Consider the following 26373-nt stretch of genomic DNA (forward strand, 5'->3'; position numbering starts at 1 on the left):
AGCTACTTGATTCACAATAGGGTTGACACGATTGATTCAGTTTACCAATTAATAACTTTAATAACAACCAATTCAAGTGAAGAAATCAAGCTTGAAAAGGCAAACGAAAAGACAAAATTATCTAAACATATTTCATAGAGAATAAAGGTTTTTAAGGACAAAGTGAAGCTTATTTCTAAGATACAGGTTACTTTAAATACTTGAAGAGATCCTTAGATGCACAATGGTCAATACAATGCATCCAGTCCATCATCTCTTCCCAACAACTCTCAGTAGTTTCTTTCTTCGATCGAACCCTTATATTACAGGTGTCCATCTTTGCTTGCAATTCCTTGCAATGAGGTTTACATTTATCTCGAAGAGTATCCAATGGGTCTACAAGTTCCTCTTCTTCTTCAGGCTCTTCAGCATGAACGGTTATCCTTTCCTTCACATTTGTCCGAATCATAGATCGCAAGCTGGGAACAAATTTAAACATCGTGAGTTACTAATGTATTAAAGGGTATCGTAAAATTAAAATTTGATAACAATTAGCAAGAGCAAAAAAATTATTTATAAATAAACAGAATCAAAAGCTGATTCAATTCCAATGACACCTTGAACAGAGTTCAATTTAAGCAAAACCCATTTTATTTGAGGGAAAATCTCATAAGTACGATCTGTTTACCAAGTATCGATCCTAAAGCAATTAATCGAAACTTGATATTACAATAAAAATTTAACGAAATTATTTCATTGCAGGATTAAAATAACAATTGAAATTAATGAATAAATCTTGAATATCTCATTTTTTCTTTAAAACCGTGGAAATATTCAGATTGTATTTCGCCCCATTACTCGATAATCAATCATTAAATATTGAAATAACATTCGATTCAAATTTTTATTTGAGCTAAATTTCAATCTAATTTCTAGTTTCATTTGAATATTTTCTCTGATTTCAAGTAATCATGATTTATCTATTTAAACTTTTTCGGATGCAAAATGGGTTTTCAATTCAGTAATAAAATTATCAACACAAGCTATACGCAACTTGAATCATCTTTAATTGTTTAATCAACCTTTAAATACAAAAATTACATAACTTATTTCGTTTGGTTTAATTTTACAATTTTCACCTTCAATCGTATGCATTCAAAGTGTTATTTAAATTCACAGTTTTGATGAATAAAGATACAAATTTACTTTACGATTTCATAGCTTCATACTATCAAATCGTCAATACTGTTAAATCGTTTCGATGTAATCAATAAATTATATATTCTCAGCCAGCTTTAAATGTTTCCACTAATTTGTGATCATTTTTGGTTAACGGCACTTTTTTGTACATCTAACAGGTTCGATGACTGTTTTGTGGTTGGATGATAAACAATTTTCTTCATTCCTTCCTTGGTATTAATTTCATTAATATCAGGTTACTTTAACTATGATCTGATTTCCAGAAGTTATTTGCTAAGGCCAAATTATAAACGAATTAACAAACAAATTATATCGTTTTTCTGCTTCTTCTAGACATTAAACTGTTTTAATGATTAATTAATGACTAGTAAGATCAAATTTTTAATTTGATCAGTCTAATTTGATTGTTTCCAATTGTCATTCCAATTTAGTTGATTGAACCAATTTCAGTCAAGGAATGATCAGTGGTTTTTGATTAATGCACATTAAATCCATTGTCTTTAAGATTGAATCTTCCAGTTACTCTTCACCATCAATTTAAATGGGTAACAGAAAAAAATAATTGCAATTAAGGAGGCGCTTTGAAACAGAACAGGAAATGTTGATCAAATATCATATGGTTTACATTTGGTTTGATTAAATTAAATTTCTTTCAATTTTCTTTGTGCACTTGATTGTTCTTCTCACGCTTTGATTCAGATTCCTCCAAATTTTAATACTTTGAATTTGTGCAATCGGGCCAGTTTATAAAATAATTTTACAGCTTTTTACTGTCAACCATTTGACGAAAGAGTATTTAAACAATTAATAAAAGTCAAGTTTCGTTTGGAAATAATTTTGAAATAAAAATAAAAAAAGATCACTCGTTTCAAATCCATTCTTTACGATTATTATTGTGAGAAACACTTATCACTTGGCTGCTTGCTTCTGTTCGAGGTTGATTAACTTCTTCTGATTTCGTTGGTTTGGGCACTTCTACTTCTTCATCATTTTCAGCCGTTAAAGATTCTTCCTTTAAAAATGATGTAATTTTCTTGGCAAATATGTTTCGCCTTACATTAGCATCAAAACTTTGAGCTATTGAAAAGAAAAAGAAAAATAATTAGATAAGAAGATTGAAAAGAAATTCAAATTTCTATGAGCTCAACTTACCGGTAGGCAAATTGCCTGGTCTCGGGCTTCTGTATAAATTTGCTGGAACTGCACTTGATTTGGAATTATCTCCACATGGCTCACTGTTGACTGATTCTGAGCTCCGAGAGAAAGGCATTACTTTACTTCGAGTGGCTTCAATAAGCTGTTTCCAACGGTTATTACCACGACTTCGTTTACCAGCTAAGCCACGAGCCAGGCGAACAAATCGACTCCGTGATGATTTAGATTTAACCATTGGCTGATTACAGTCAAGATCTTCAAAATCATAGACATCTTCATCAAAACTAGCTGTAGGCTCCATAAAGAGAAAATTAAGGTCAAAGCCTTTCATTAACCTCCGTTCTCTCTGGCGACCCTTTCGCCCAACAGCAAGATTTGTCCCTGATGCGGTTTTATCACGTCCAAGTAGGTCAATTATTTCATAACGAAGAGCCGAAATATCTTGTTTAATTTCATTACAATCGTCTTCTGTAACACCGCGCTGTCTTTCAGCCGTTCTCTGTTCATTTGTAATGTACCGTCTAACCAATAATCGCATAACATTTTGATAACGATAGTCACGTTCTGATGCTTGTCGAGCTTTCCTCTGTTACGATGAGATAAGTAAAAAAAAACAGACAAAATAAATAATCAATAAAATAAATCAATAATGTAAACAAAAGCTAGGTGAGAAGAAGAACTTATTCAACTGTATTTTCAAAGTATTACAATATATAAAACGAACTGATCAGCTGAAAAACTTATGATTGATACTTGGAGATGATTATTAGTCCTAGTAGATAATCATCTGAATAAGATTGCTCAATGTATTGATTGATTCTAGTTCAAGTATAATTAGATATTACAATGAAAATACAGTTTATTTATGGAAAAAAGGGAAAATGATGAAAATTATTGAACCTTAAGGTTTGAAAATAAATTGACATACCCTAATTGTTTTGAGAGCTTCATTCTTGGCAAATCGTGTTTGTGCACAAAACTTTTTAAATATCCATCTGATTAAATAATACATTGATTTAGGAGTTGGAATTACATTGAATGGAGGAGGAACCGTCGCACCATCTTCAAAATAAGACATCCACAGTTTGGTTCTTGCAAATTTCCATTCAGTGTCTGCTTGCTCCTAATAGATTTAATAGATGAATAACACATTAATGGAAAGGAATGTACATTTTGAATCAATTTGAATAATTAGAGCACAAGAAAACCACATTTAATTAGATACACATGTATTGATACCTAAACAAGCCTAAATAAGTGTTTCTATGGAGTAGACAGCTGATTCAACAATGAAACAAGCACTTCAATCTAACCATAATATTAATACATTGTGTTCATCAAAATTGATTGAATGAATGGTTGAGTTTGAGTTAATTTAATTGAGGCAATTATTGAGAAAATGATATGTTAATAATTGACCAAAAGGTCTAATTTTTGTGAGCTAACCCTAAAAGTGGGACAAAATTGGAACAATTGGTTATCCTCATTTTACTCATCTCTAGTCAATGTAATTAGAAATAATCAATAAAATCTAGCCAATCGATTCTTGTCAATTAACGAAAGTTACTGGTTTTATTAACAAAACCTTATTTAAACTCTCGTGGGTCTTGAATTTGATTAGTTGAGACAAAGCTTAAAACATTCAGCTTGTGTGGTTTAACAAATGGACAGGAAAATTGTCAGATGTGGTCAAGATTCAATTTAGCTAATTGTCTGACGAGTCGATTAATTGTAAACACAAATTTGACAAGATAAATATTGTATCATGATTCATTCAATGTTAATAAGCTATCTGACTCGTAAATGTTCAAATCTGAAGCTGCCTTTGATTTAACATAAAAGAGTGTTTGATTCAATCAATTGCCTGTTCTTTGATTGATAAACTTGGACAGATTAAAGGTAATTCAGTTTGATTAATAGCTTGGACCAATGATGAGGTTGATAACTCTAATAAAGTAAAGAAAAAAAGGGGTTAAACTGAATATTGAAATGAACCAGGAAGTTTAGGTTAACAAAGGTCAATGATAAATTGATTGTCCACAAAAAAAGGAAAGGTAATGTTACAACTCTTTTTTTGCCTCAATCAAAATGCTATTGGAATCAAATTGTTTAACCGTTTAATCAATTTTCATTCAATTTAAACAAAATGCACAGTTAATTTGTTAACATTTAACTATGCTCATTGTTAACAGTTAATTAACAATCATTTTTGGTTGCTTTAATTCAACCATTTTCATAATAGCAATAACCTTTCCAGATAACCTGTAACTAACCAAAATCAATAATCAGAGTGTAAAAGCAAATACAATGTACAATGTGTGATACTTTGTCATTCAATTGTGTGCTTGTGGCTAACAGCATACTTGTTTAGCAATCCATTGTAATTTTGTACTCTTTAATTGTTAATACTTACACTAATTATTTGGTAGGAATGGTTCATCATGGCAATTAGAAGGTTAAGTAAAACAAGAACATTGATCACACAGTAACATCCAAACATTAAAAGTCCCCAGAATCGAGTATAAGCTTGTATACCTGGAAAGGATGAAAAGGATAAAATAACATGAGATTAGTAAAAAATAGATGAATAGTATTGAATAGAATAGATAATAGAAAATCAGCAATTAATCGCTATCATAAATATTAAATAAGTTCATGTATCCTCTGGAAAACAAATATTAACTGTTAAGCTTTTTGGTTGAAAGTAAAACTCCAATTTAATATGCTTGTAAAAGGTACTCCAAACAAATAGGCAAACAATTTGAATCACCTTTCATTTCACCTTAAGGTAATTTGTTCATCATTTATATCAAATTCAATTGAAAAACGTTTTTTGACTGTAAAAGAGGTAAAATCATTTGAATGGATTGATATTGATTTATAGTGAATAAGATGATTCGAGATGAAAATCTATCAAAAAATGATAATACAACAAAATCAAATTTAAAGACTGCAAGGTATCAAAATTCATGAATATATTCATGTGTCGATCATTGGAAGCTGATGAGAAAAAAATTTGCAATTTATAACTGAATAAAACTTGAAATTGGTGAAAAATTGAAAAGTGAAATTTGAACTTGAAAAGGATAATTAGAAACGGTTCATTAAGGATACTTGAAATATTTAAAATTACAACTAATTGAAATTGAAATGCAAATGAATACAAAGTAGATTAATGGGGAAAAAGGTAAATGATTCTTGACTGAAAACAAAATATTAGGTTAATTACACTTCACACACGGAAGATTGACTCCATTCAGTCCATGATATGAAACGTTGGGGGATGAATTTAATAATGTTAGTCTCCACCCGAGAAAAGAAAAGTTCATCATTCATTTGAATGAAAATAACAAAGTGAAAGGTAGAATAGGAAGAAAAGGGAAAACAAGAAGATAACTGAAGATGAAAAGAAAGATTAATAATTTAATTTGGTCAACTCCCCGTCAACAATTTATTATTAACATTATAATAGGAATGATAATAATAAAGGGTGAGGTTTGCTTTTCCTTCCTACTATTGTTTACATGGTTAAACTGGATGTGTGTGTGATCAGAATTTTCACTTTCCTCAAAATCAATGAAATATCATGAACCAGAGAGCCTCAAAGTGACCTAATGATAATGAACAAACAAGTGGCGATTCATTCGTTTGAAATTTAACTTGAAGTAACTTTCACGTGTACATAATCTAGAGTAGAATCAGATGAATATTAGTAATTAGTGATACATTTGTCATTTGCTTACCTGTTAATTCAAAATTTTCCAGATCAATGAGACCAAAACTTGCCCAGAAAAGTGTCTGTGTTGATTCAAATAGACTAGAAAGAAAGATAAGGTCAAGAGGTGAGTTATAATTATTATGAATCATTTGAGATAATTATTGAGGAAATATTATTGAAATGACCCAATAACCAAGAAAAAAAGAAACGTTTTCTTATTCATCTATATTGGGTGTTACCTTAATAGGGTCGAATAGGAATGGATGAACAGATAATATCATCTATCAGAGGACATTATCTCATGGGAACAGAATTAATTCTGATTGAGGAAGAGTCTTATTTGATGAGAATGAGATGAAAAAAGTGACTCGAGGACAAGAAAGCAGGGAAAACGGGTTAACATGAAAAAAAGTAGGAACGGTCATTAATCTTTGTTAATCAATCAATTGTTTCTTTCTGTAAAATGTTTAAACGATTACAATTTAAATTTAATGGTCAAAATAAAGGTAGTTTTGTGGTAAAAGTAAACTCAAAGATTGTTTTTACAATTTTTTACTGTGAGCTCAAAGTTATTTCCAATAGTTGAATCTTTCATGTTTTTCATGCTCATCTGACCATTAAAGTAATTGTAATGTACAGAATAACTGATTTTAGCTGAAAGTAGCAACAATGAAAACAATAAGAGCAAGAAAGTGCAGTAAGAGTTTACTCTAAATAGATTTAGACTATTATTGGACAAGAGTAATTGATTGATTAAATTAACTTGAATTGATTTTACGTTGTATTATATGTTTCCATGTGCAAGTGCTTTTCATAAGGTTAAAGGTTTTCAGGTTATTTGTAAGTTACAATGCAAAAAATAATGTCAAGACAGAAAGAGGAAACTTAGAAGCAAGCATGGAGGAGTGAGTTTTAGAAATGAGAACAGGAAATATAATATAAAAATATTAATAATGTTTCAAATGAATTTAGAATATTTCGCTTCTATATTTCCTTACTTGGCAAACCTTCTCCATGTAAGGCAGGCTTCGGCTGCTGATTTGGGCACAAATGTTTTATTCAAACCAGTTCCACTGATTGGTCCGGTAATAACTAATCTATTAACATTGATTGTTGCATTGCGGCTTCCACTGTCACACACTTGTTTCTCCATGTCCGCATAGTACCATAAAAGTTGATTCATACCACAGGCAAAGGCAAAAAGTACCAAAATGTAGACGCTGAAAAATTTTAAAATGTCCACAACCATGCGTCCAAGGCTTATCTGAAGTGGACCCAGGTGGGGATTGACGGAAAAAATATAAACCAGTTTGAGTGAACTGAATATATTGGCAGCGGCAAAAAGTCCCTCAGCCAGTAGAATGGGATCAAATTCATGCCAAGATTCACGAGGTAAAAGGGCAGTTCCAGTGTGCATTGTTTTTTCTTTTTGTACCTGAAACGATCAAAGACATTAATTATTAGTATGGAATCCTCAAAATTTTATACTAAAAAAGTTTCACTCATATTTCATATAAACTTTCATCAACTTAAATTTGAAATACTTCTTATAGCAACTCATTTTCATCAATCAATCAGTCCCTATTGATAGATTTTTGATAAGCAAGTTTAAGGCTTTTCATTATCGTAGAAATATGAATCTGTCAGCATTTCACTTTTCATCTTATTCATTTTCTCTTCGATCTATTCACACTTTTTTTTGCATCCTTTTATTATTAATAAAATTATTTTCATGTGTTAATTTTTATTATCATGTTTATGCTGGGAGGCAAAATGAGGGTGATAACCTCAGTGAATTATTTTGTTGATGAAAAAATTACGAAGCAATAAAGAAAGCAAAAAATTTATGAAAAAATAGAAGTGCTTCAATCAATCAAAGACTATTCCATATCTAAACTGATTGAACTTAACTATTCTCGCTTTAGCTGGTTTCCTCACAAGAATTTGTTTTAGACTAGACTATTATGGTTGGAATCAAATTTATGTTTATTGCAACAGGAAATAATAATAATAAAGGGATAAAGTTAACCAATTTATTAGCACCATTATTAGATGCAATAAAACCATTTTGTAACAATGTTTACTAACGCTAAAATAATAAGATAGATGTTCAAGCTGCCAATAGATTCAATTGATAAAGTAATTCCCAAAGATAATGAAAAAGCACTTGAGGAAAGCAAACTCCTTTATTTCTTTTTAAATCTCAGAAATGAGGAACCCATGTTCAACCTATTTAGTGGTGAAAAAAAGTTTCAAGCAAAAGTTGTTGAAGCGAAACTCAATTTCAAAGGGTTTCCACAGTTAGGTGAAATGAATCTTCAATTCTGAGAAATAATATTAATGAATAGGTTGAATGCTTACTTGTGTGTAGGCAATGACTCTTAATGCAATTGTCGCCACATAGAGTGAATTAGTAATAAAATCTAATATGTTCCACATGTCACTGAGGTAGTCCATCAAGCCAAGCTCCCAGAGTTGCTTTATTTCACTCCAAATTAAACCTAGAACGGGAAAACAGAGATTTTCATGACAATTTGATGTCTGTGCTTCAAATGAAAATTACTTACCTAAAACCCAGGCTAAAACCATAAGCTCAATTAAGGTTGGAGGAGCTCCACGTTTAGTAATAGCTTCTTCTTTTGAAGAAACACCAAAAATATCAAATGCATTTGTCTCGATCCTTTGAGAAGCCAAAGCCAGTAATACTGAAAATTAAAAGAACAATAAACAAAATAAATACACAATTAAACTAATAACTTGATTATCACATTTTAAAGCAAAGTCTTAAGTAATAACATTCAACAGTATTAAGCGCCATTTCACAAGAAAGAAGCAGAACCCTTTCTATTAATTAAAGAAAGGATTTTAATCTCTTTCTTTTTAATTAATGCCATTCTTTTCAGAAGATGGCGACATAAGAAAATTTTTGCGATTGATTGTTTCTTGTTTATTTGTTTTGTATAATTTTGTTAAATTAATATCAATTTATTTTTCATCTGTGACTAATCAATAATTGAATAATCTGAGAACCCGATGATTGTATTGAGAAGTAACACCTCCATCAACTATTTTCATTTCAAACCAGTTAATTCAAGTACAAGAAGACTACTGAGCTTCTTGACTGTTGAAAGCAAACACTTTCATGAAATGTCTTCCATATTAAATACTTATCCAAAAAATGGTTGATTAAATAACTCATTGAAGTTAAATTTCTATTTCCCCTGTCAATGATGCTCAATACATGTCGTTTCAATCACACATACATGTAATCTTCAAATGGAGGGTTTCCCGTTGGATGTCGATCGTTAGGTAAGCGATATAAGCTTAAGCTATTTTTATTTTTTTGACAACTTATTTTCAGTGATTTTTTAATGAGTGGTTTTTACCTATTAATTTGGTGTGTAGTACCTTTTGATTAATGGTTGACGGAAATGTTTTAAATCCATGTGAATATTTAACGATAACATTGAACTCTTATTTACTTTGACATAAAACATCTATCAACCTGACAATTACCATTTCCTCTTCCTTTCAACTTGACCACTTCATTGAAACATACACAATGTACAGTATGAGTGTATACTCATAATGTTCATCCAATCTCAATTATTAACTAACCTTTACATTATTTACCTAGCATCTCTTAATGTGATAAACTGGTAACATGCAACAGTCAAACTATACAAAATGGTCACCATTCTGGAGTCACTAATTTTATTAAACTGTTAATCAACTGATGGAACCTTTTCATTCTGGTAAATAACTATTCTTATCCTGATGCTTCCCAAGATACTACCGTTTAACAACAAACAAAGCCTCAAGGAATTCCTGAATTGCTGATTCTCATATTTCAAATGTGTTGTTTATAACCGTAAACAATTATAAATCATCTCATATTTTCTGACTTTGATGAAAATAATGCATCTTTATGGTTAACTTTATGCAAAACTATTTAGATATTGATTGATGATGGTTAAATTGATTTATATTTAATAACCTTGATGGTGATGACAAACACGATGATGGAGATGATGGTGAACATTCTTGAAGGTAAAAATAAGCTTTGATTTTCCATAGAATTGTAAAAGTTAATGTTTCTATTTTTTTCCTTTTCTCCTTTAGTTCTCTTTAATCATCTGATACTCGATTCATAAACAATCTGTCTAAATGCAGCCGAGATGATCAAGTAATGAAGATTAATTTTTGACACTTTGCCAATGGGACAGCCATCATTTCCCAACACTTTCAATGGAAATAACCAGTTAACCAGATTACCACAGAATCCGAGGCGATTAAATGGAGCTCAAGGAACAGGCAAAATGTTTAAAACAGATTAACATAAAAAACCAGAATTAAACCCACCTATAACTGTAGTTAATGTAATTGATCAAATTCATCTGATTCTTGGCCATAAAATCGGTTAAAGTTAACTTTAATCGTTAAACTCTAATGATTTCAAAGTAAGTGTAAATTACCAACACGCTAATTATATTATTATAACCTCTTAAAACAATTAATCTTATTTTCAAATTGCTTGTTTAAACTGCAATAAACAGGATAAGAGTAAAATGATGGATATGCTGCCTAAATATCAAATGATGATCCCATTTTGTTGGCCAACAATCACATACATCAATTCAAATTTCAACCCTAAAGAGATAAAGATTTTCAAGAATCAACCCTGAAGAGCCATTGTTGTCATCATTACCATTTTGTGCATAATGATGGATATTTTTCAAGGAAGTCTCCCGATTACTGAACCATAATGATTATAAATTTTTTCATAAACAAAAAAAAGTGTTAATGCACATGAAGATCAAAGTTCTGGTTAGATGAGTTGAATTCAGCAGAGCAAGGGAAAGAGTCAAACAGGAAACAAGTTTTGTACGTTAAGAAGCTTTTTGTTTAAAAAGCAAATATAACAATTTAACTCTTTTTCACCATTATCTATTCAAAATTCATTCCATCCTGATAATAGTAACATGGTAACATGAAATGTTATCATTTTACATTAGAGCCAACAACTTGAATCGACTTTCAATTTTATCCCAATCATTGTATAATTGCGACTCTCAAATCAGCAAATGTTGTTTAAATTATCCTGATTAACTATTGGTTTTAGATGAACACAAGCTGAATCAATCTCTAGATTTATCACATTTAATAGAGATGAACAGTTAATGCAAGGGAAAAAAAGTCTAGGATTTAGAGGTTGATTCACTTTCCAACCAAATTGCAGTGCATTAAGCTTAAAAAGGTTCAACATTAATCCCAAATGAACAATCAACATTAGACTAACTTATAAGGGTAACATAAAGATAGCTCAATGCAACAATCACTGATATTAAATTAACCAAACAACATAAGAGGTGAAAGTGTAAATCAGTAAAATCATTAAATCAAGATGGTCATGAAAATGAATGAAGCAAAAAAAGAGCAAAACTGTAACATTAAACCCAAAAAGAGTTGCGGTTATATGGACAATAAAATTTACCATTTGAAAATAAGGAAAAAAAACCTGAATAAACACATTGAAATGTCAACAAAATTTTACTAAACAATATTGATTCCATCACAATTCATTGTAAAATTGTTGACAAAAAAGTAAACCCAAAATGGTGAATTTAATGGATTCACACAGAGAAATGATAAAAATGAATACTCTTTACCCCAACATTTCACCAACATTAATCGTCGCTTTGATTGAGATTACAAAGCAAGTTAACAATGAAAAAGGAAATGTTTTATTCTGCCTTTTCTTTGGTCAGTTGAATCTTGAAATGCTGAAACTCTGAAACTGATACTGATGATGTAAGACAGCTAAATATCAAGATCTGTCCACCTATTTTTTTTTGGATCTTTGAAGAGAGAGGAAAAAAATGTTGATCAGATTATTCACTTTATGAGTTAACTCTAATAACTTATCTTTTCTTCCTCTTTTTTTAGGTGTATTATTCCTGAACATGGGCCATGATTGTATCACCATGAAGCATCCATCGGTTCCCAAATGGTTCCGCATGACATGACAATGGTTCTTCACGAATCAGGTCAAATCCTAATTCCTGAATATCTTCCTTTTTCCCTCTCACATTTACTCTGCTCACTCAGTTCAGTTTCATCTTGATCATCTCAATGAAATTTATATGTTTCCAAAATGTCCTTACTTTAAACAGTCTTCCTGGTCTTTCGACAAGACCTAATTTACCTCCATTTTTTGCTTACATTATGTTCAACCCAACTATTAAGTCTAAACTCATCTTTACCAATACATTTTGCTTTGTCCTCTTAACTAGTCAATTACATTTTGATTAACCCAGAAACAAATCCTAACCCAACTTTGGGTTCATTATTGAAAGTCAATTATTTCATTGGTAACATCAGACAAACAAAACACAATTTAATCAACATCTCATCTCATGCAACACTTTACCTTAAATTGTTTCATTGGTAACCTCATTAATTTAGGTTCATTTGTTAACAAACATTTCAGTTAACCTTGGCCTTTAACCAGACATTTTCATTGAAGCTTTTTTCAAATCTAATTTTCGCATTTTCATAACCAAAGAATATGAAATTTTGTTTTCAAATGCTGATTTAATGAATATTATGAATTTGCATCTGTCTTGATTAAAGTCAAATATCTAATATTTACAGTTTTTTATTTCTGTTCAAGTCTTTTTGCATTTGCTTTTCATATCTTTAATTGTCTCGATTTGAGTCTGAGATTTTCTGGTTTTAGGTATTATTTTGATTTCAATTGAATTGAAGCTTGAATTTTTCATTCATTTTTTTCACAAATTTAAATTGATTAATTTATCTTTTTAATTATAACCAGAAAAATTGATTTCCTCCATTATAATGGAACCCAATTTTGTTGGTTAAATGAAAAATGGTTAAATTGAAAGGCTCGTCTGATCGTTGACAGTAAAGAGTAAATTAGATTGAATTATCTTCAAGCAAACAATAAACAGTTTACTCATTTCAATTATTATTAAATAGATTCATTCATGTATATCTTATCAAGGTGAAAGGTTAACATTTATCTTGACTAGAGTTTGTTTCAACTTGACAGGATAAATTGTTCATCTAACCATTACTTAACCCAAAAACAAAAAGCAAAAATGCTATCAACAACAACAAGAAACATGAAGACATTGAGTTTAATTAATATTTGAGAATCGTTTAACATGGTAACATTAATTTAATGATAAAAGTAAACTTGAAAAGCAAATGATTAATATCATTGATTGATATTAATGATATTGAGAGTAAACAATTTTTTCAATTTAACCAATATTTCATTGAAAAAAGGGAAAAGTGAAGCAAAAATTGAACAAAATGAATAAAATGAAGTTGTCAACATTTTTTGTATTCATTTATGCATTAGTTTCAGGTTGACAATTGAATTTGGGTTAAAAGCTTCATCTTTGTTTCATTATTGATTGAACCAGCTTGTAACTCAGGTCAATTATTGAATTGATTAAAGGAAAACAAAGTCTTCTTTTCATTGCCATCATTTCCAATGTTGACCTTTTCATGAACCTTCAATGTTCACATCATTTTTCAATCATAATCAACACTCATTTTCATGGAAACTCAATTGATCATTGCTTTTTACCTCATCTTTTGGTCATACATCATGTGATTAAGTGTCAGGATAAATGTAATAACTGAGATGAAGAAGAATGAAGAAGAACAAAAATTGACAAAAGTCTTTATTCTGTTATCAAATGGCAAGTCCAAGCTGGGAGTAAAATTTGTCTTATTTTATCGAGAAAAAAGTAAACTTTACAATTCTGTTTTCATGGTGTTTGGAAAACTCTGACTTTTGTTTGGAGTGAAAAGGAATTTTGTAGCAAAAAAGATTTATGATTCGAAATGAAACTCCCAGCTGGGAAGGAATTTTGTTTTCTTTTCAGATAACTTGATACTTTATGAGTAAATTTATGATAAGATGAACATTAATTAATATGGATTCATTATTGCTCATTTGATTGAGATAATTGAACTTCGAAAGGAAATGAATCCAAAAAAGTCGAATTTATAATTACACTTTCAAGCTTCACTTTTTTTAATGTTAGTTGATTGGGAATCAATTTTTTTGGGTAAAATTCAATTCTGTTGATTCTCTCAATGATTAGAAATTTTCTTTGCCATGGAAATTAATTTGATTATTTTTTTGCATAAAAAGGTTTACTTACTTAAAAAGGTGACATAACTGGCTGAATGGCAGATGAACTTGATGAATGGCTTTTTAATTACTTGGCCTATTCGAGTTGCAGGGAACAAAATGTAAGCAAAAGACAGGAAGGGAAACAAAAGGCCAATCAAGAGTATTTCAATGGTTTGAACGACGATGTTACGACGACGGAAACCGGGAAGTCCTTCATACCAAATGGAGGCCAAAAGTTGTTGAACATTTGCATGAGCACAAAACTTTTTCTGTTTACAACGAATGGCAAATTTAAGGCGCAACAAATTCATTTTACCATGTGAATCCGAGGTGTCACCGGTTGGATCATAGTTGAGAAGCACATCTAGTTCATGGGTTGTCCGTGTATGGTCAAGCAGGGCCGTTGCAAAAGCTTGACACTGTTTACGTAACTCTTGATATTCCGTTTTAAACTCGGGTTCGAGGAAGGAGAGTCGACGAAGGTCCCAGCTTAATTCAAAGGCAGTTAGTATTGGGTCTTTGGAGGAAAGAGCAATGAGTGATGGTGAGGCCAAAGCGCGGTAAGCATTGATGCGAGATCGTGAGTGTCTAAGGCAGTCTTGGGCTCGAGCCTCTCGACACGCACGACAACCACAGTGAGCATCGTGAGGTGAGGGTATTGGTGAGACGCCCCGGTCAAGGAGAATCTTGATGATTTCATAGTTGTTCTTGTGAGCGGCCAAGATGAGCGGTGTTATATCGGAAGTGAATGTTTCCCGTTCAATGGCTTCCCAAGAGTGTGGAGCTCCCTCTTCCCAGATGGCATCTTCTTGGTCGAGCAACAGTTCAACTGCTTCGACAAACTCTTCGTTGATTGCATGGAGAAGTGCATCGCGCATCTCAGCTCCATGATCCAACAGTAAATAAATCATTTTTAAGTTTTCATTGTCAATGGCCATGAGTAGAGCACTTCGACCCAATGGATCGCAGCAGTTGATGTTGAAATCTTCAGGTGCATTTTCAATCATTCGTGTGACACCGCCATGATCACCGCGCTCGACAGTCAGAAGATATTGTTTTTCGAATGCCGTTAAAGGTTTATATGGATTGGACGGAAGACTGGCTTGTGATGTGACTCCACCATGAGGGTTTCCATGTTGATAGTGATGGTGATGGTGAATGTGATGGTGTTGAGGGTGAGATCCAAGACCACCGACATTGCCACCGTAAATGCCCTTCTCTGAACCAAAAGTGGGACTTTTCTTGCTCTCACCACTTTTCCGTTTAACCAACTTTCTATGGCAATCTGAACCGAGTCCGGTTGTGGGAATCGTTGTATTTGAACCAATCGATGAGGTTGTATCAACTATTGGAGTAAACATTTTCTTAGCCCGTTTACCGGTTGTATTTAAGGCTAGGTCAATGTTGCGATTGAAATGGTGCTGTTGATTGGTGATGGCTGATGGATCAACCATTGGAATGATTTGTGAATGTTGAAGTTGAGGTTGAACTTGTGGTTGTTGAGTTAACTGTGATTGTTGCTGTTTAGAGTCAATTACACTTGACAATCCAAGTTCAGAGTCGAGTAAAGATTTTTCAAGCGATTCCTTGTTTAAATTCATTTTCTGGTCAACAAACAATCTTTCTTCAACTGATTATGTTGCACCAAATTGGATAAAGATAATACTAACTTGGCAATTGTTAATTTGATTAATTAATGGATGGATGGTAAAAGTTATCCAATTATTGTTGCAAATTCAACAAATGATTGAAACATTGAAAAAATTAGATTGAAACAAAGACAAAATTCCCAAACTTTAGGCACGTTGTTACTGGTTTAATGGGTTAATGATGAGTTGAGATGAGGATAAATAGTTTGATTGATAAAAGCAAGGAAAAGGGTAAATGATGAAGATTTAAAGATTGTAAATATTGGTAAAGAAATGGAATGAATTGTGAGTTTCATGGAAAAGGATCGCAAGTGATTGCAATTGGAATCAACATGATTTGTCCAGAAAAGCAATGTCCATTGATAAAAGGAAAAATAATGAAACAAAACAAAAAGTAACACAAAAATGAACTTTCACTTCAATTTTTCACTCTCAACCTGACTTGAAGAATGTGAAGTTTCCATGATAACATGAATACCAATAGACACTCACACTCACACACGCACACACAATCTGATCATCATCATGATCTAAACTCAGACATACTCAGTTCCAAATGATTACAGTTCCCTGGATGATAAGAGACACAAAAAAATGCAACTGCAAAAGGAAGCTGAAATGAGGAAAAATGTTGAAGGCAAAAAAAACGATGAAATGATTCACTTTTTTTTCTTCCTCTTTTCATCTTCCTGAACTTCAACTGAGAATGCTTGAGTAAACCATGAATTTATCACCATAGATACTTTTTTTCCAACTTCATCTTCATTATTCATCTTCATCTTTTCTGGTCAGACTCTCTTTCAACCATTTTTTCCTCAACATTATTACTGACCTTATTTTTACTTTTGACCTCTGTCTTTTGACCAATCCTATTTTTGTGTCTTAATTTACCATTATTATTTCAATGGAATGCTTTGGGCTATTTAATATTTGTTTGTATTGCCTTGAAAACATTCAAAGTACAATTTTTTTGTTTTTATTTACAGGCAATTTGTTTATTTTGATTTACCTTCTTTCATCATTTCAATTTCACTTCTTTTCTTGTATCTCTACTGGGAATGACACTTTTAATGCTCAACTTTGTAATGGTTAGTCATTTGATAATCTTGAAAGCTGATTAATCCATCTATTGCTGTTGATTGGGTTCGCGGTTTGGGTTTAGGTTAGGCTTTAGGTTTAGATTATTTAAGAATATTTATTTACATTTACTGGTCAAGATAATCATTTCAAGGCAACTTTATTTGGAGGAATCTACTTTAATGAGAAGACTTTTTTGCTTCGATTGTAAACATCAACGTTTTGATTATATTATAAAATTAAATTGGTTATTGACTGGGTTAAGTTTATTGTAACTGAATAACGAAAAGATTTCAAGTCTCTCACTAAGATTTACATTTTTCTCCATAACAGGTTTCTGTTTCATTTTCAATTTTGTTTTCACTTTTTCTCCACTTTTTCACAGTTATCGGATTATTCAGTTGCAACTTGAATGCTATGGATTAATTTAAACTGTTTTTATTAACTTATTTTAAATCTAATTTGCTATTATAAATGGTATGTTTAATTTTTGTTATAAAGTTGAAAATTTTGAACAAAACGGGTTATGCTTTTTATGCTCTTTCTATTATGCTTTGCAGTGAGACAAAAGAGAGTTGGCCAAATGAGTCTTGCTTCAACATGTGTTCGTTATGTTTTTGTCATTATTTTGTTATTTTTTTATAATTGATTTATCATCACAATTCTAACATTATCTTTTGTTCACCATGTCATGCTTTCAAGACAATTCGTCGATTACCCACTACTTCCTCACCGGAATCAACGATAATCCATCGACCAGGTTTAGTTGACAAACCTAAGGAACAGAAGACTTTCAAAATTTTGGTTATTGGTGAAGTGTCTGTTGGTAAAACAAGTTTAATTAAACGTTATGTTCACAATTTATTTTCAAACCAATATCGAGCTACGGTAAGTTTGTAAAAATGATCCAAATCAGTATGAATATTATATGCAAGTGCTTAATTGCTCGTGAATAACTAACTTTGAATCAGAATATTCAGCTATTTCTGTCGATTTCAGCAAAATTTTCAACTTCTTATGGCCAATTTACCTTTTTTACTTTTCTACTTTCTAGATTGGAGTTGATTTTGCATTGAAAAAGATCATTTGGAGTGATGAAATTGATATTATTATTCAACTTTGGGATATTGCGGGTCAGGACAGGTTTGCCTCGTTGACCAGAGTTTATTATAAAGGTGCTTCGGGGTCATTTGTGATAACTGATGCTTCTAACCCTGATTCATTTGAATCAGCAATCAAATGGAAAAAAGACTTCGATAGTAAAGTTACATTGGAGAATGGGCAACCGGTTCCTTCACTGCTTTTAGTTAACAAGGTTATCATTTTTACATCAACATTATAAGTAAACATGTTCACCTCATCCTCAATGCAAACAAGTGCACTCTCTTGAGTACAGTTGTCCGAAAACAGCAGCAATGACAAAAAATATGGATAATGTTGACCACTATTTTACATTGCTTAATTTCCTATTCAGTCAATACTTTTAGACTAAAATATCAGTCTTTAGCCATTTAATAGTGTACCTGCAATTCACTAATTAACATTGACATGCTGTTAAATTAGAAGTATGAGAAGGAAAAAAAGGGATTAGGTGTCCATTGTTTACTATTGTTGATTTGATTGTCCTCTAAAGTTTTATTGTTTTATTTCATAGTGTGATCTTGAGAAGGTCGGAATCGCTGGTGATGAATCAAAACTTGATTGTTTCTCAAAAGAAAATGGTTTCACTAGTTGGTGTTATGTTTCTGCCAAAGATAATATTGGTATCAAGGAGGCGGCTAAACTTTTAATTAAAAAAGTAATTAGAACATTATTCTTCTTTGGAATTTAAATTGATTTTTGTTCGTCTATTCATTTATCACAGATTATGGCCATTGTGGAAAGTCAAGAGAATCGAGAAAATGGAATTCAAAATGTAGATGACGCACAAGAACCTGGAATGGATAATGTTATAATAATGACAAACGGAAAAGCAGATCATCTAAGCCCTGCTAAAAAGAGCAAATGTGAATGTTGATTAAGTTATTGTTAATCATTCAATTGTGTATTATTTATATTTTTTCAGCTAATTTGTGCTATTAGGTATTAATTGATAAACTAACGACTAAAACTTGATAAATTACGACTACATGAAAATCAATAAACAAAGTTGAACAATCAATTTATTTCATCTAAACATACTGATTGTATAATTTTGTCAAATTCACATTTGTTTATCGATTCCATATTGCTCAAACTTCAAACTCAAACATGATGATCATAAGAATTTGCAAAAACCTTTAGTTATTTTCATGTTAAAATAGCAAAATCTAAACTTCGTCGATTTACAGTTACATTTAAGATTTGAATTTTATCTTCACACGAACTTTTACCAACACTATGATACAGATAGTTTGGCCTTCTACATTAGTTAATAGTAAACTAATGACTACAAATTTTGCTAAATTTATGATTAAGTCATTTAGCTTGTAAAATTTAGCCATATTGGAATAATCATTCACATATGCAACTCGAATTTTTTAGGAATAATCGATGATCTACCCAAAGATATCATTTTCCTCTCTTGTATTAATAGATGCAATTGATGAATATTCAATATGCTTGGATCTGATTTTCAGTGTTGTTCCAAATGTAGTATTTAGTTGCTTCGATGTTTTACCCTTCATTACTAATTGTATAGGCTCCCTAACAGATTATTAGATATTTAGATTTGATGCGTTTAACCGGTGACATTTTTTTGATTGCTGATTCCAACTGGTGACTCCTTTACGTCTTCCTTTTTTGAGTTGTAACTTGAAACAAAAAGATAACAAAATTGCATTTAGACAATTGATATACGAATAAAAATAATGAAAAATTTAAAGTTACTCACCATTAAACTATTCATGACAAAAAGGATATCTCGAGCAATATCAATTTCACTGAAATCACGAGGTTCACAATCATCATGAATAATAGGGTTTTTAATAGGTTTTAAAGTTTCCAATTCACTCTCATCGAAACGCAATCATCAGAACGTCGTATACACATTGAAAAAGTCTGTATGTTCAATTGCTTCTAGCACTTACCTTAATTAGTTTTCCATTTTAAATACCCTTTAACATCATTTGGTACAAAGACTAACACATACTTGATTGTCACCATTGAAAGTTAAATTTTGATTTTTATCTTTTCCTCTCCATTCAATTAAAGAGTATTAGTAATAGTTTATTAATCTTGGCCAATGGCTAATTCAATGGAGTTCATCAATGGTTTATTAATTAATTTCACCTTGTTACAGGAATAAGGATACCGCTAATCCCAAACGGATTCACTCGAACATATGAAGAATGAATCCGGACACCGCACTCGTAGTACAGTGCCATAAAATTACGGTTTCCGCTACCGTTTACAAAAATGAAATATTACAAGAATTGTTAGGACTGGAATTGAATTGAATTGAACAATTAAAGGGTGAAAAATGAAAAAAATTTGGTAAATTAAATTATAAGGGAGAGTAAATATATTAAAATAAAATGATGAGACGTCTTTATGAGTGTGGTTTTATATCAGGTTGGTGAAAAATTTAAATCAAAATTTAGCTGCGTTGGAGTCCAATTGATTCTGGATTGCTATGATTTTCCTGTTTTAAGAGATTGTCTTGTTGATGTCCAGGTCTTGATGATGTTGTGTGTTATTCGCTCAGGTAAATTAGGAAAAAAATCAGAGAGTTAGTTATGGCTAGTTTGATTGAATTCAATTCAATTTAATTCTGGTTTCTGTGAGTTTTTTTTTTTCGTAAAAAGAAAAAACAATTAAAAATTGAAAAAAGAAAAAAATGTTTTTGCTTTTTTGTCTATTTTTTCGTTTTGGTTTTTTTTTAATTTGGTTGTTTTTTCGTTCTACATTTCTTTAAAAGAAATGTGATTTTTATTCTATTTTAGAATATCGAAAGACTAAGACTTACCTTGATTGTTTTGACATAAATAAACGAAAATCACTACCATCCGATGAATTCACTAGGTGCACGGAGTATCCAGAAGTGATCTAAAAGATAAATAAAAACAAAAAATAAAAATTAAAACTTAATTTAATTCAATTAATTTAAGACGGTGTAGAGAACGGTATCAATGATTTTCGTTCGCAATATTACTCCCCCTGGTGGACTTTATCAAGTTAAATTTTAACTTTAGCCACCAGATGGTGCTTGTCTCATCCCTTACTTATTTCATCGGATGCCAGAAGCCTACATCTGAAGCTGACATATGAATTAATTGATCAACATTGTACTATTTAAATTATTATAAACAAAACTAATTTGTGTTCTATGATTTAACCTGATTTATTTTTATTGGAAACGTTATGTTAACAATTTATATTTAATATGGTTGATACACTTACAGAACAGACGATTGACAGGGTATTCCTCTTTCTATTTCTCTCTCTCTATTTCCATTTTTATTTTAAACAATCTTATTTTTTCACCTTTTCTTTCTTCCATTTTGTATAGGTTGTTGAGCTGTTGAATGATGCTATCTTAGCTTCAACTGATAAAGATAAAGTAAACAATTTACGACAAGTTCAAGAATTGGTTATTCATAATGATTTGGTGGATAATTTTCTAGGTAAAAACGTGTGACATCAACAGATATTCTGGTTATCGACATTTTGTGGATGCTTTTGTTTTTTTTCATTTACGCTTTCCTCTTTGAACATTTCCATCCATGTTATATCTTTCAGTTATCTCATTTTTATCAACTCATCCCCTTTTCACTTCCTTATCTTTGTTTTCCTTTTCTCTTTACAGTCTTTCGACCTTTTACACTGGTTGCTGACTGATTGTTTTAATGTCTTATTAACTTTCTTTTTTCTCTGATTACAGATGAGATTTTAGGTTTTCAAAATGATGCCTTGGTTGAAGTTAGAAAATTTGTGGTTAACTTCATTGAAGCTGCATGTAGCAAGGATGCTGAATTTTTTCCGAAATTAATTGTTAATCTACATTTTGCTTTAAATGACTCAAGTCCTCATGTAGTTAAGAAAGGTATCCATGTTTCAACCTTGTTATATCCTAAATTTCTTAAATGGGCCTCGAAGGTCAAAGTTGATGAGATACTCGAATCAACTCATGAGGTCTGGTGTAATATAAAAAGGTACATATTTAATCTACTTGATTCCTCTGAAAATGATGGAGTCAGGACGCAATGTATAAAATTTATGGAGATGATCGTCATCTGTCAGACAAAACGTGACCAATGGTCTAATACAGATGATTTTAGTTTGGACTCTATGGAAAATTGTAAATTGGTAAACTTGGAACAATTGGAAGAAGAAGCCAACTATGTTTTCGAACAGCTGTTAATCTTTCATGGTACTCCTCACATATCGAGTTTAAATTTGATGGCCACGATGCAATCTCTCGTAATTTTAGCCAGACAGCGATCTGATCGTTACTTGTCTAAAGTTATTCAAGCTCTTGAGTCATTACACGCAAATCTACCTCCAACTCTGGCTAAATCCCAAGTAACCTCGGTACGGAAACAATTAAAAGTCCAGTTGACATTGTTATTAAAACACCCAGCAGCAGCTACAAACATTCAATTTCAGACACAAATTATTCAACTATTGAATGATTTAGGAGCTGGTCAATCTGAAGTTTATAAATGCCTTCAAGAAGTTCGTAAAAGAGGATTGAAGGTTGAACAAGCAAATATTGAACCTAAACCTAAGAAAATTAAATTGGAACCTGATGCTGAGTCTTCGACAAGAGAGAAATTAGAACCTGTACTTCCACTACCTTCTCCTAAAGTAACCCGTAACGATGCCAACACAGCAATTGATATAACCTCTGAAGATTTGATCTCTTGCTTGAATAATATTGCAAATGTCTGTGATTTGGTTTTAGTATCATTACTATCATTGCCTGATTCTATGCCAGCGCATTTCCTGGCGACTTATACTCCTGTTGCCGCTGCTGGTACGCCATCTCAGATAAAGCATCTTGCCAGATTGCTTTCAACCCAGTTTACAACTACTGGGATAGGTAAAGTGATACAGAATTTTTATTACTTACTGTTGTTTTGATGAACATGAGATTCAACGTCTCATTGAAAATCTTGATATTTGAAAGAAAATTTACTAATCGCATTTCACTTTTTAGGAACTTTTGGGGTCAATAGAAAGATCGCAACTCGAGAATTTTCAAAAAAACTTGCTCAAACTTCCATTAGAAGATTTCTAAATTTAATCCATCAAGCACAATTTATGCTCATAATGCGGCATTGTTGAATATTAGAGATTTGCATTTATTTACGCTATAATTAAGAAAAATAAGGCACAAGTATGATGAGTTTAGCATTCAAGAACATTAATGTGTCAAATTTTTAGTCAGAATTTAAATATCAGAACACTATTTCAAGTATAATCATGATTGTTCAAAGTCGAATCTAATGTTTATCAAAATATCTTTTGTTTATGGGCGTGTTTGATTAATTATTTTTTTTTCATTTTTCTCAATAGGAAAAGGAGTTGAAGAAATGGTCGAGCGAGCTGCCATTTCAGCGAAAGCTAAAAAATCTCAAAATTCTGAACAACAGTATCAAAAAATAGCAACACTTGTAAGTCGTGGAATTGCTCAAGAAGCTAAGAAACAAGAACAAGCACAACTTAACAATCAGAATAAGGTTAAACTTATGCCCACTGGTAAAACGTTAAGTGGTTCAGTTAAAGTAAAACAGTTGAACTTTGAAGAGTTGACTACAGAACTTTCAGATGATATGAAAGTGAGAATGATAGCTGACTCAGTAAGTCGAATAATTCAAGCTGAAGAGCGAAAACTTATAACTTGTCCCTCTCAACTAGAGAGTCGCAACAAAGTATTGACTCACCTTTCAACCGAATTTCATGACCATTCTTTTAATGTAGCCACGCTGGTTAGGGGCTATGCATTTGAAGATATTCGTAATCGAGCTGATCTACTTTTTAATCTTGTCTATAATGAATATGCTGTCGCTAAAAAGAATGGTAACGATATGTCTCACTACGATAATTGTTTATCCTTTATATTTAAAGAATTGATTGAAAGAGTAGATGTGAGAGATCGAGATCACTTTTTGCCAAGGTTCTTCTATGAAGTTCCTCTTTTGACACCTGAAGTAATATCTCAGTTAGAAGGAATGATTACACGAGAAACTAGTTACAGCGGAATTACATTAGGATTTTCAATTCTGCAAACCCTAATAGAAAAGAAGATCAAATTAAGACCACAATTGCTTTCTGTGATGCTTAATCTATCTATTCTGATGGATAAACCTGAAGTTAGAGCTCAAGCAATTAAAGTTATCAAATATCTTCACGAAATTTATGGAGCTGATGTCAAAGGACCTATCGAAAGGTTTTCACTGGAGAAACTTCAAAGACTTTTGGATCCATGTCCAATTCCCGAGGAACCTGAAACTCAATGGACCGAAGATGTCATAAAAATATTTCTCCTCCCGTACCTGTGTTTATTACCCAATAATCATAAATTAATTCATGACTTGGCTCTTGTTTATGTTTCGACTATTCCTGATATTAAAAGAGTAATTCTCAGAGTTCTTGATGTACCAGTCAAAGGAATGGGTATGGATTCACCTGAGCTTCTTTTACTGGTAGAAACTTGCCCCAAAGGAGCAGAAACACTTGTTACTCGAATAATCCACGTTCTAACGGATAAACAACCACCAAGCGCTGATCTTGTTTCTCGAGTTCGCGATTTGTACCATAAAAGAGTGCCTGACGTTAGATTCCTTATCCCTGTTTTGAATGGTCTTTCAAAAAGGGAGGTCATTGCCGCACTACCCAAGCTAATCAAGCTTAATCAACTTGTCGTCAAAGAAGTTTTTAATAGATTACTTGGGACTCAAGGTATTATCATCGTTTCCTTTTTTCTCTCTATTGTCTCAAAATTATCTCTATTTTATTAATTTATTTTCTTGCTTTTCTTTTAGTTGAATCCGGTCAAAATTACCAAAGTCCTCTTACTGCTGCCGACCTTCTAGTTGCTCTACATAATATTGATCCTTCCAAATGTGATATGAAAACTGTAATGAAAGGTAATTACTTATGCTTATAATCTTTGTCAATAGTATTAATAATCTAACATTTTTTTCACTATTTTTCTTCTATTTTGCAGCTATAAGTCTGTGTTTTGCCGAAAAACACATATATACAGATGAAGTCTTAGCTATTGTGATGCAATTATTAATGGAGCAAAGTCCGCTTCCTACTTTATTGATGAGAACTGTCATACAGTCACTGTCCCTTCACCCTCGCTTATTAGGTTTTGTGATGAATATTTTACAACGACTTATTCTCAAACAAGTCTGGAATCAAAAGAAAGTTTGGGAAGGTTTCATTAAATGCTGTCAACGAACAAAGCCTCAGAGTTTTCAGGTCTTATTGCAGCTTCCTGCTCCCCAGTTGCGAACAGTATTCCGTAATAGTCCCGATTTTAAGCCTGCTCTTCAAGAACACGTCTCCAGTTTCACAGATACTCAACGATCTCATCTCCCCCAGTCAATATTAGATGCTATTTTTTCAGATGATGGTGATGTCAAAGAAGAAATTCCTCAGTTAGAAAATAATGAACCAGAATGTGATGGCCAATCAAATTCTCCATCATCTTCAGTTCTATCTCAACCTGCATTAATACCACCTGTTTCAATCATCAATACTAATGTCAATATTGCGACTGTAACTACAACCAATGGAGCTTCGGCAATGGAAACATAAACCACCAGAGAAAGGGAAATTTTAAATTTGTATTTGCTCTTCAATACTGATTTTGTTTCAGAAGATTAACTCAACGTTAAATCAAGTCACTATATAAATATATAGTTATATATATTATGTTCCATTTATAATGAAGACAAATGATTAGAAGAAAAAAGATGATCACAACAAAAGTTTGAATGAAAAACATCTTTACTTTCTTCATGATCTTATTTTTCCTTTCCATTTTACTTTCTCTTCTTTTCTGTATTTTCCAATCTTGCAATCTTTCCTAATCATTTCACCACTTCTATCACGAATTAATTTATATAGAATTTGATTCTCAACGTATTGAAACGCTAAATCATACTCTCAATGTTGAATCAAGCTTATCAAGACTTGAAAGATTTGTGATAGTTAGACTCACTATCTGAGAGAAAAATCAATAAGTGTAGTTAATAAAATTCATCTAGACAATGAAAATATTCATTAATTACTAGGGTAACTTTGTATTTTTGATTGATTATGTTGCTCATAGCTTTCAAAATTGAAATAACTTTTTTTGTTAATAAATTAACTGCCACTCAATTGATAAACAAGAAGAGTAGAATTGAATGGACAATATTTGGGAAAACAAGCAATGTTATCCTTTGTTTAAATCGAAATTGGCCTTTTAAGCCAAGCTTTTGAAG

General features: G+C 31.7%; 4 protein-coding genes and 2 long non-coding RNA genes across 6 annotated transcripts; 3 read left to right on the forward strand and 3 right to left on the reverse strand.

Moving 5' to 3' along the window:
- Positions 1-35: 35 nt before the first annotated feature.
- Positions 36-619, reverse strand: LOC149094274 (cytochrome b-c1 complex subunit 6, mitochondrial-like). The gene has a single exon (XM_089268384.1). It carries the CDS (start codon positions 476-478, stop codon positions 188-190), a length of 291 nt encoding a protein of 96 aa, XP_089124510.1. The 5' UTR covers positions 479-619; the 3' UTR covers positions 36-187.
- A 406-nt stretch (positions 620-1025) lies between these two features.
- Positions 1026-16384, reverse strand: LOC107368113 (transient receptor potential-gamma protein). Its single transcript, XM_015935895.3, has 9 exons — positions 14254-16384; positions 8620-8757; positions 8414-8553; positions 7051-7487; positions 6078-6151; positions 4748-4869; positions 3263-3457; positions 2332-2920; positions 1026-2256 (listed from the first exon to the last, which is right to left on the reverse strand). The coding sequence occupies exons 1-9, from the start codon at positions 15824-15826 to the stop codon at positions 2048-2050; spliced, it is 3477 nt and encodes a 1158-aa protein (XP_015791381.1). The 5' UTR covers positions 15827-16384; the 3' UTR covers positions 1026-2047.
- On the forward strand, positions 8998-10990 carry LOC107368115 (uncharacterized). Its single transcript, XR_016199294.1, has 5 exons — positions 8998-9361; positions 9690-9807; positions 10009-10102; positions 10175-10512; positions 10609-10990. It is a non-coding gene; the product is annotated as an uncharacterized LOC107368115 (long non-coding RNA).
- Positions 16385-17275: 891 nt separating the features above from the next.
- On the forward strand, positions 17276-19127 carry LOC107368076 (ras-related protein Rab-32). The gene is made up of 5 exons (XM_015935858.3): positions 17276-17428; positions 17654-17839; positions 18006-18266; positions 18606-18749; positions 18816-19127. The coding sequence occupies exons 1-5, from the start codon at positions 17426-17428 to the stop codon at positions 18966-18968; spliced, it is 747 nt and encodes a 248-aa protein (XP_015791344.1). The 5' UTR covers positions 17276-17425; the 3' UTR covers positions 18969-19127.
- A 374-nt stretch (positions 19128-19501) lies between these two features.
- On the reverse strand, positions 19502-20016 carry LOC112539508 (uncharacterized). Its single transcript, XR_003083386.2, has 2 exons — positions 19824-20016; positions 19502-19743 (listed from the first exon to the last, which is right to left on the reverse strand). It is a non-coding gene; the product is annotated as an uncharacterized LOC112539508 (long non-coding RNA).
- Positions 20017-21202: 1186 nt separating this feature from the next.
- Positions 21203-26164, forward strand: Sym (symplekin scaffold protein). The gene is made up of 6 exons (XM_015935922.3): positions 21203-21350; positions 21441-21555; positions 21813-22973; positions 23450-24835; positions 24919-25023; positions 25104-26164. Exons 1-6 carry the CDS (start codon positions 21315-21317, stop codon positions 25700-25702), a joined length of 3402 nt encoding a protein of 1133 aa, XP_015791408.1. The 5' UTR covers positions 21203-21314; the 3' UTR covers positions 25703-26164.
- The last annotated feature ends 209 nt before the right edge of the window (positions 26165-26373 follow it).

The sequence above is a fragment of the Tetranychus urticae genome, chromosome 2 (genome assembly GCF_039701765.1).
Source record: "Tetranychus urticae isolate SD_2017Ah chromosome 2, NJAU_TeUrti_SD_1.0, whole genome shotgun sequence".
NCBI lineage: Eukaryota > Metazoa > Arthropoda > Arachnida > Trombidiformes > Tetranychidae > Tetranychus > Tetranychus urticae.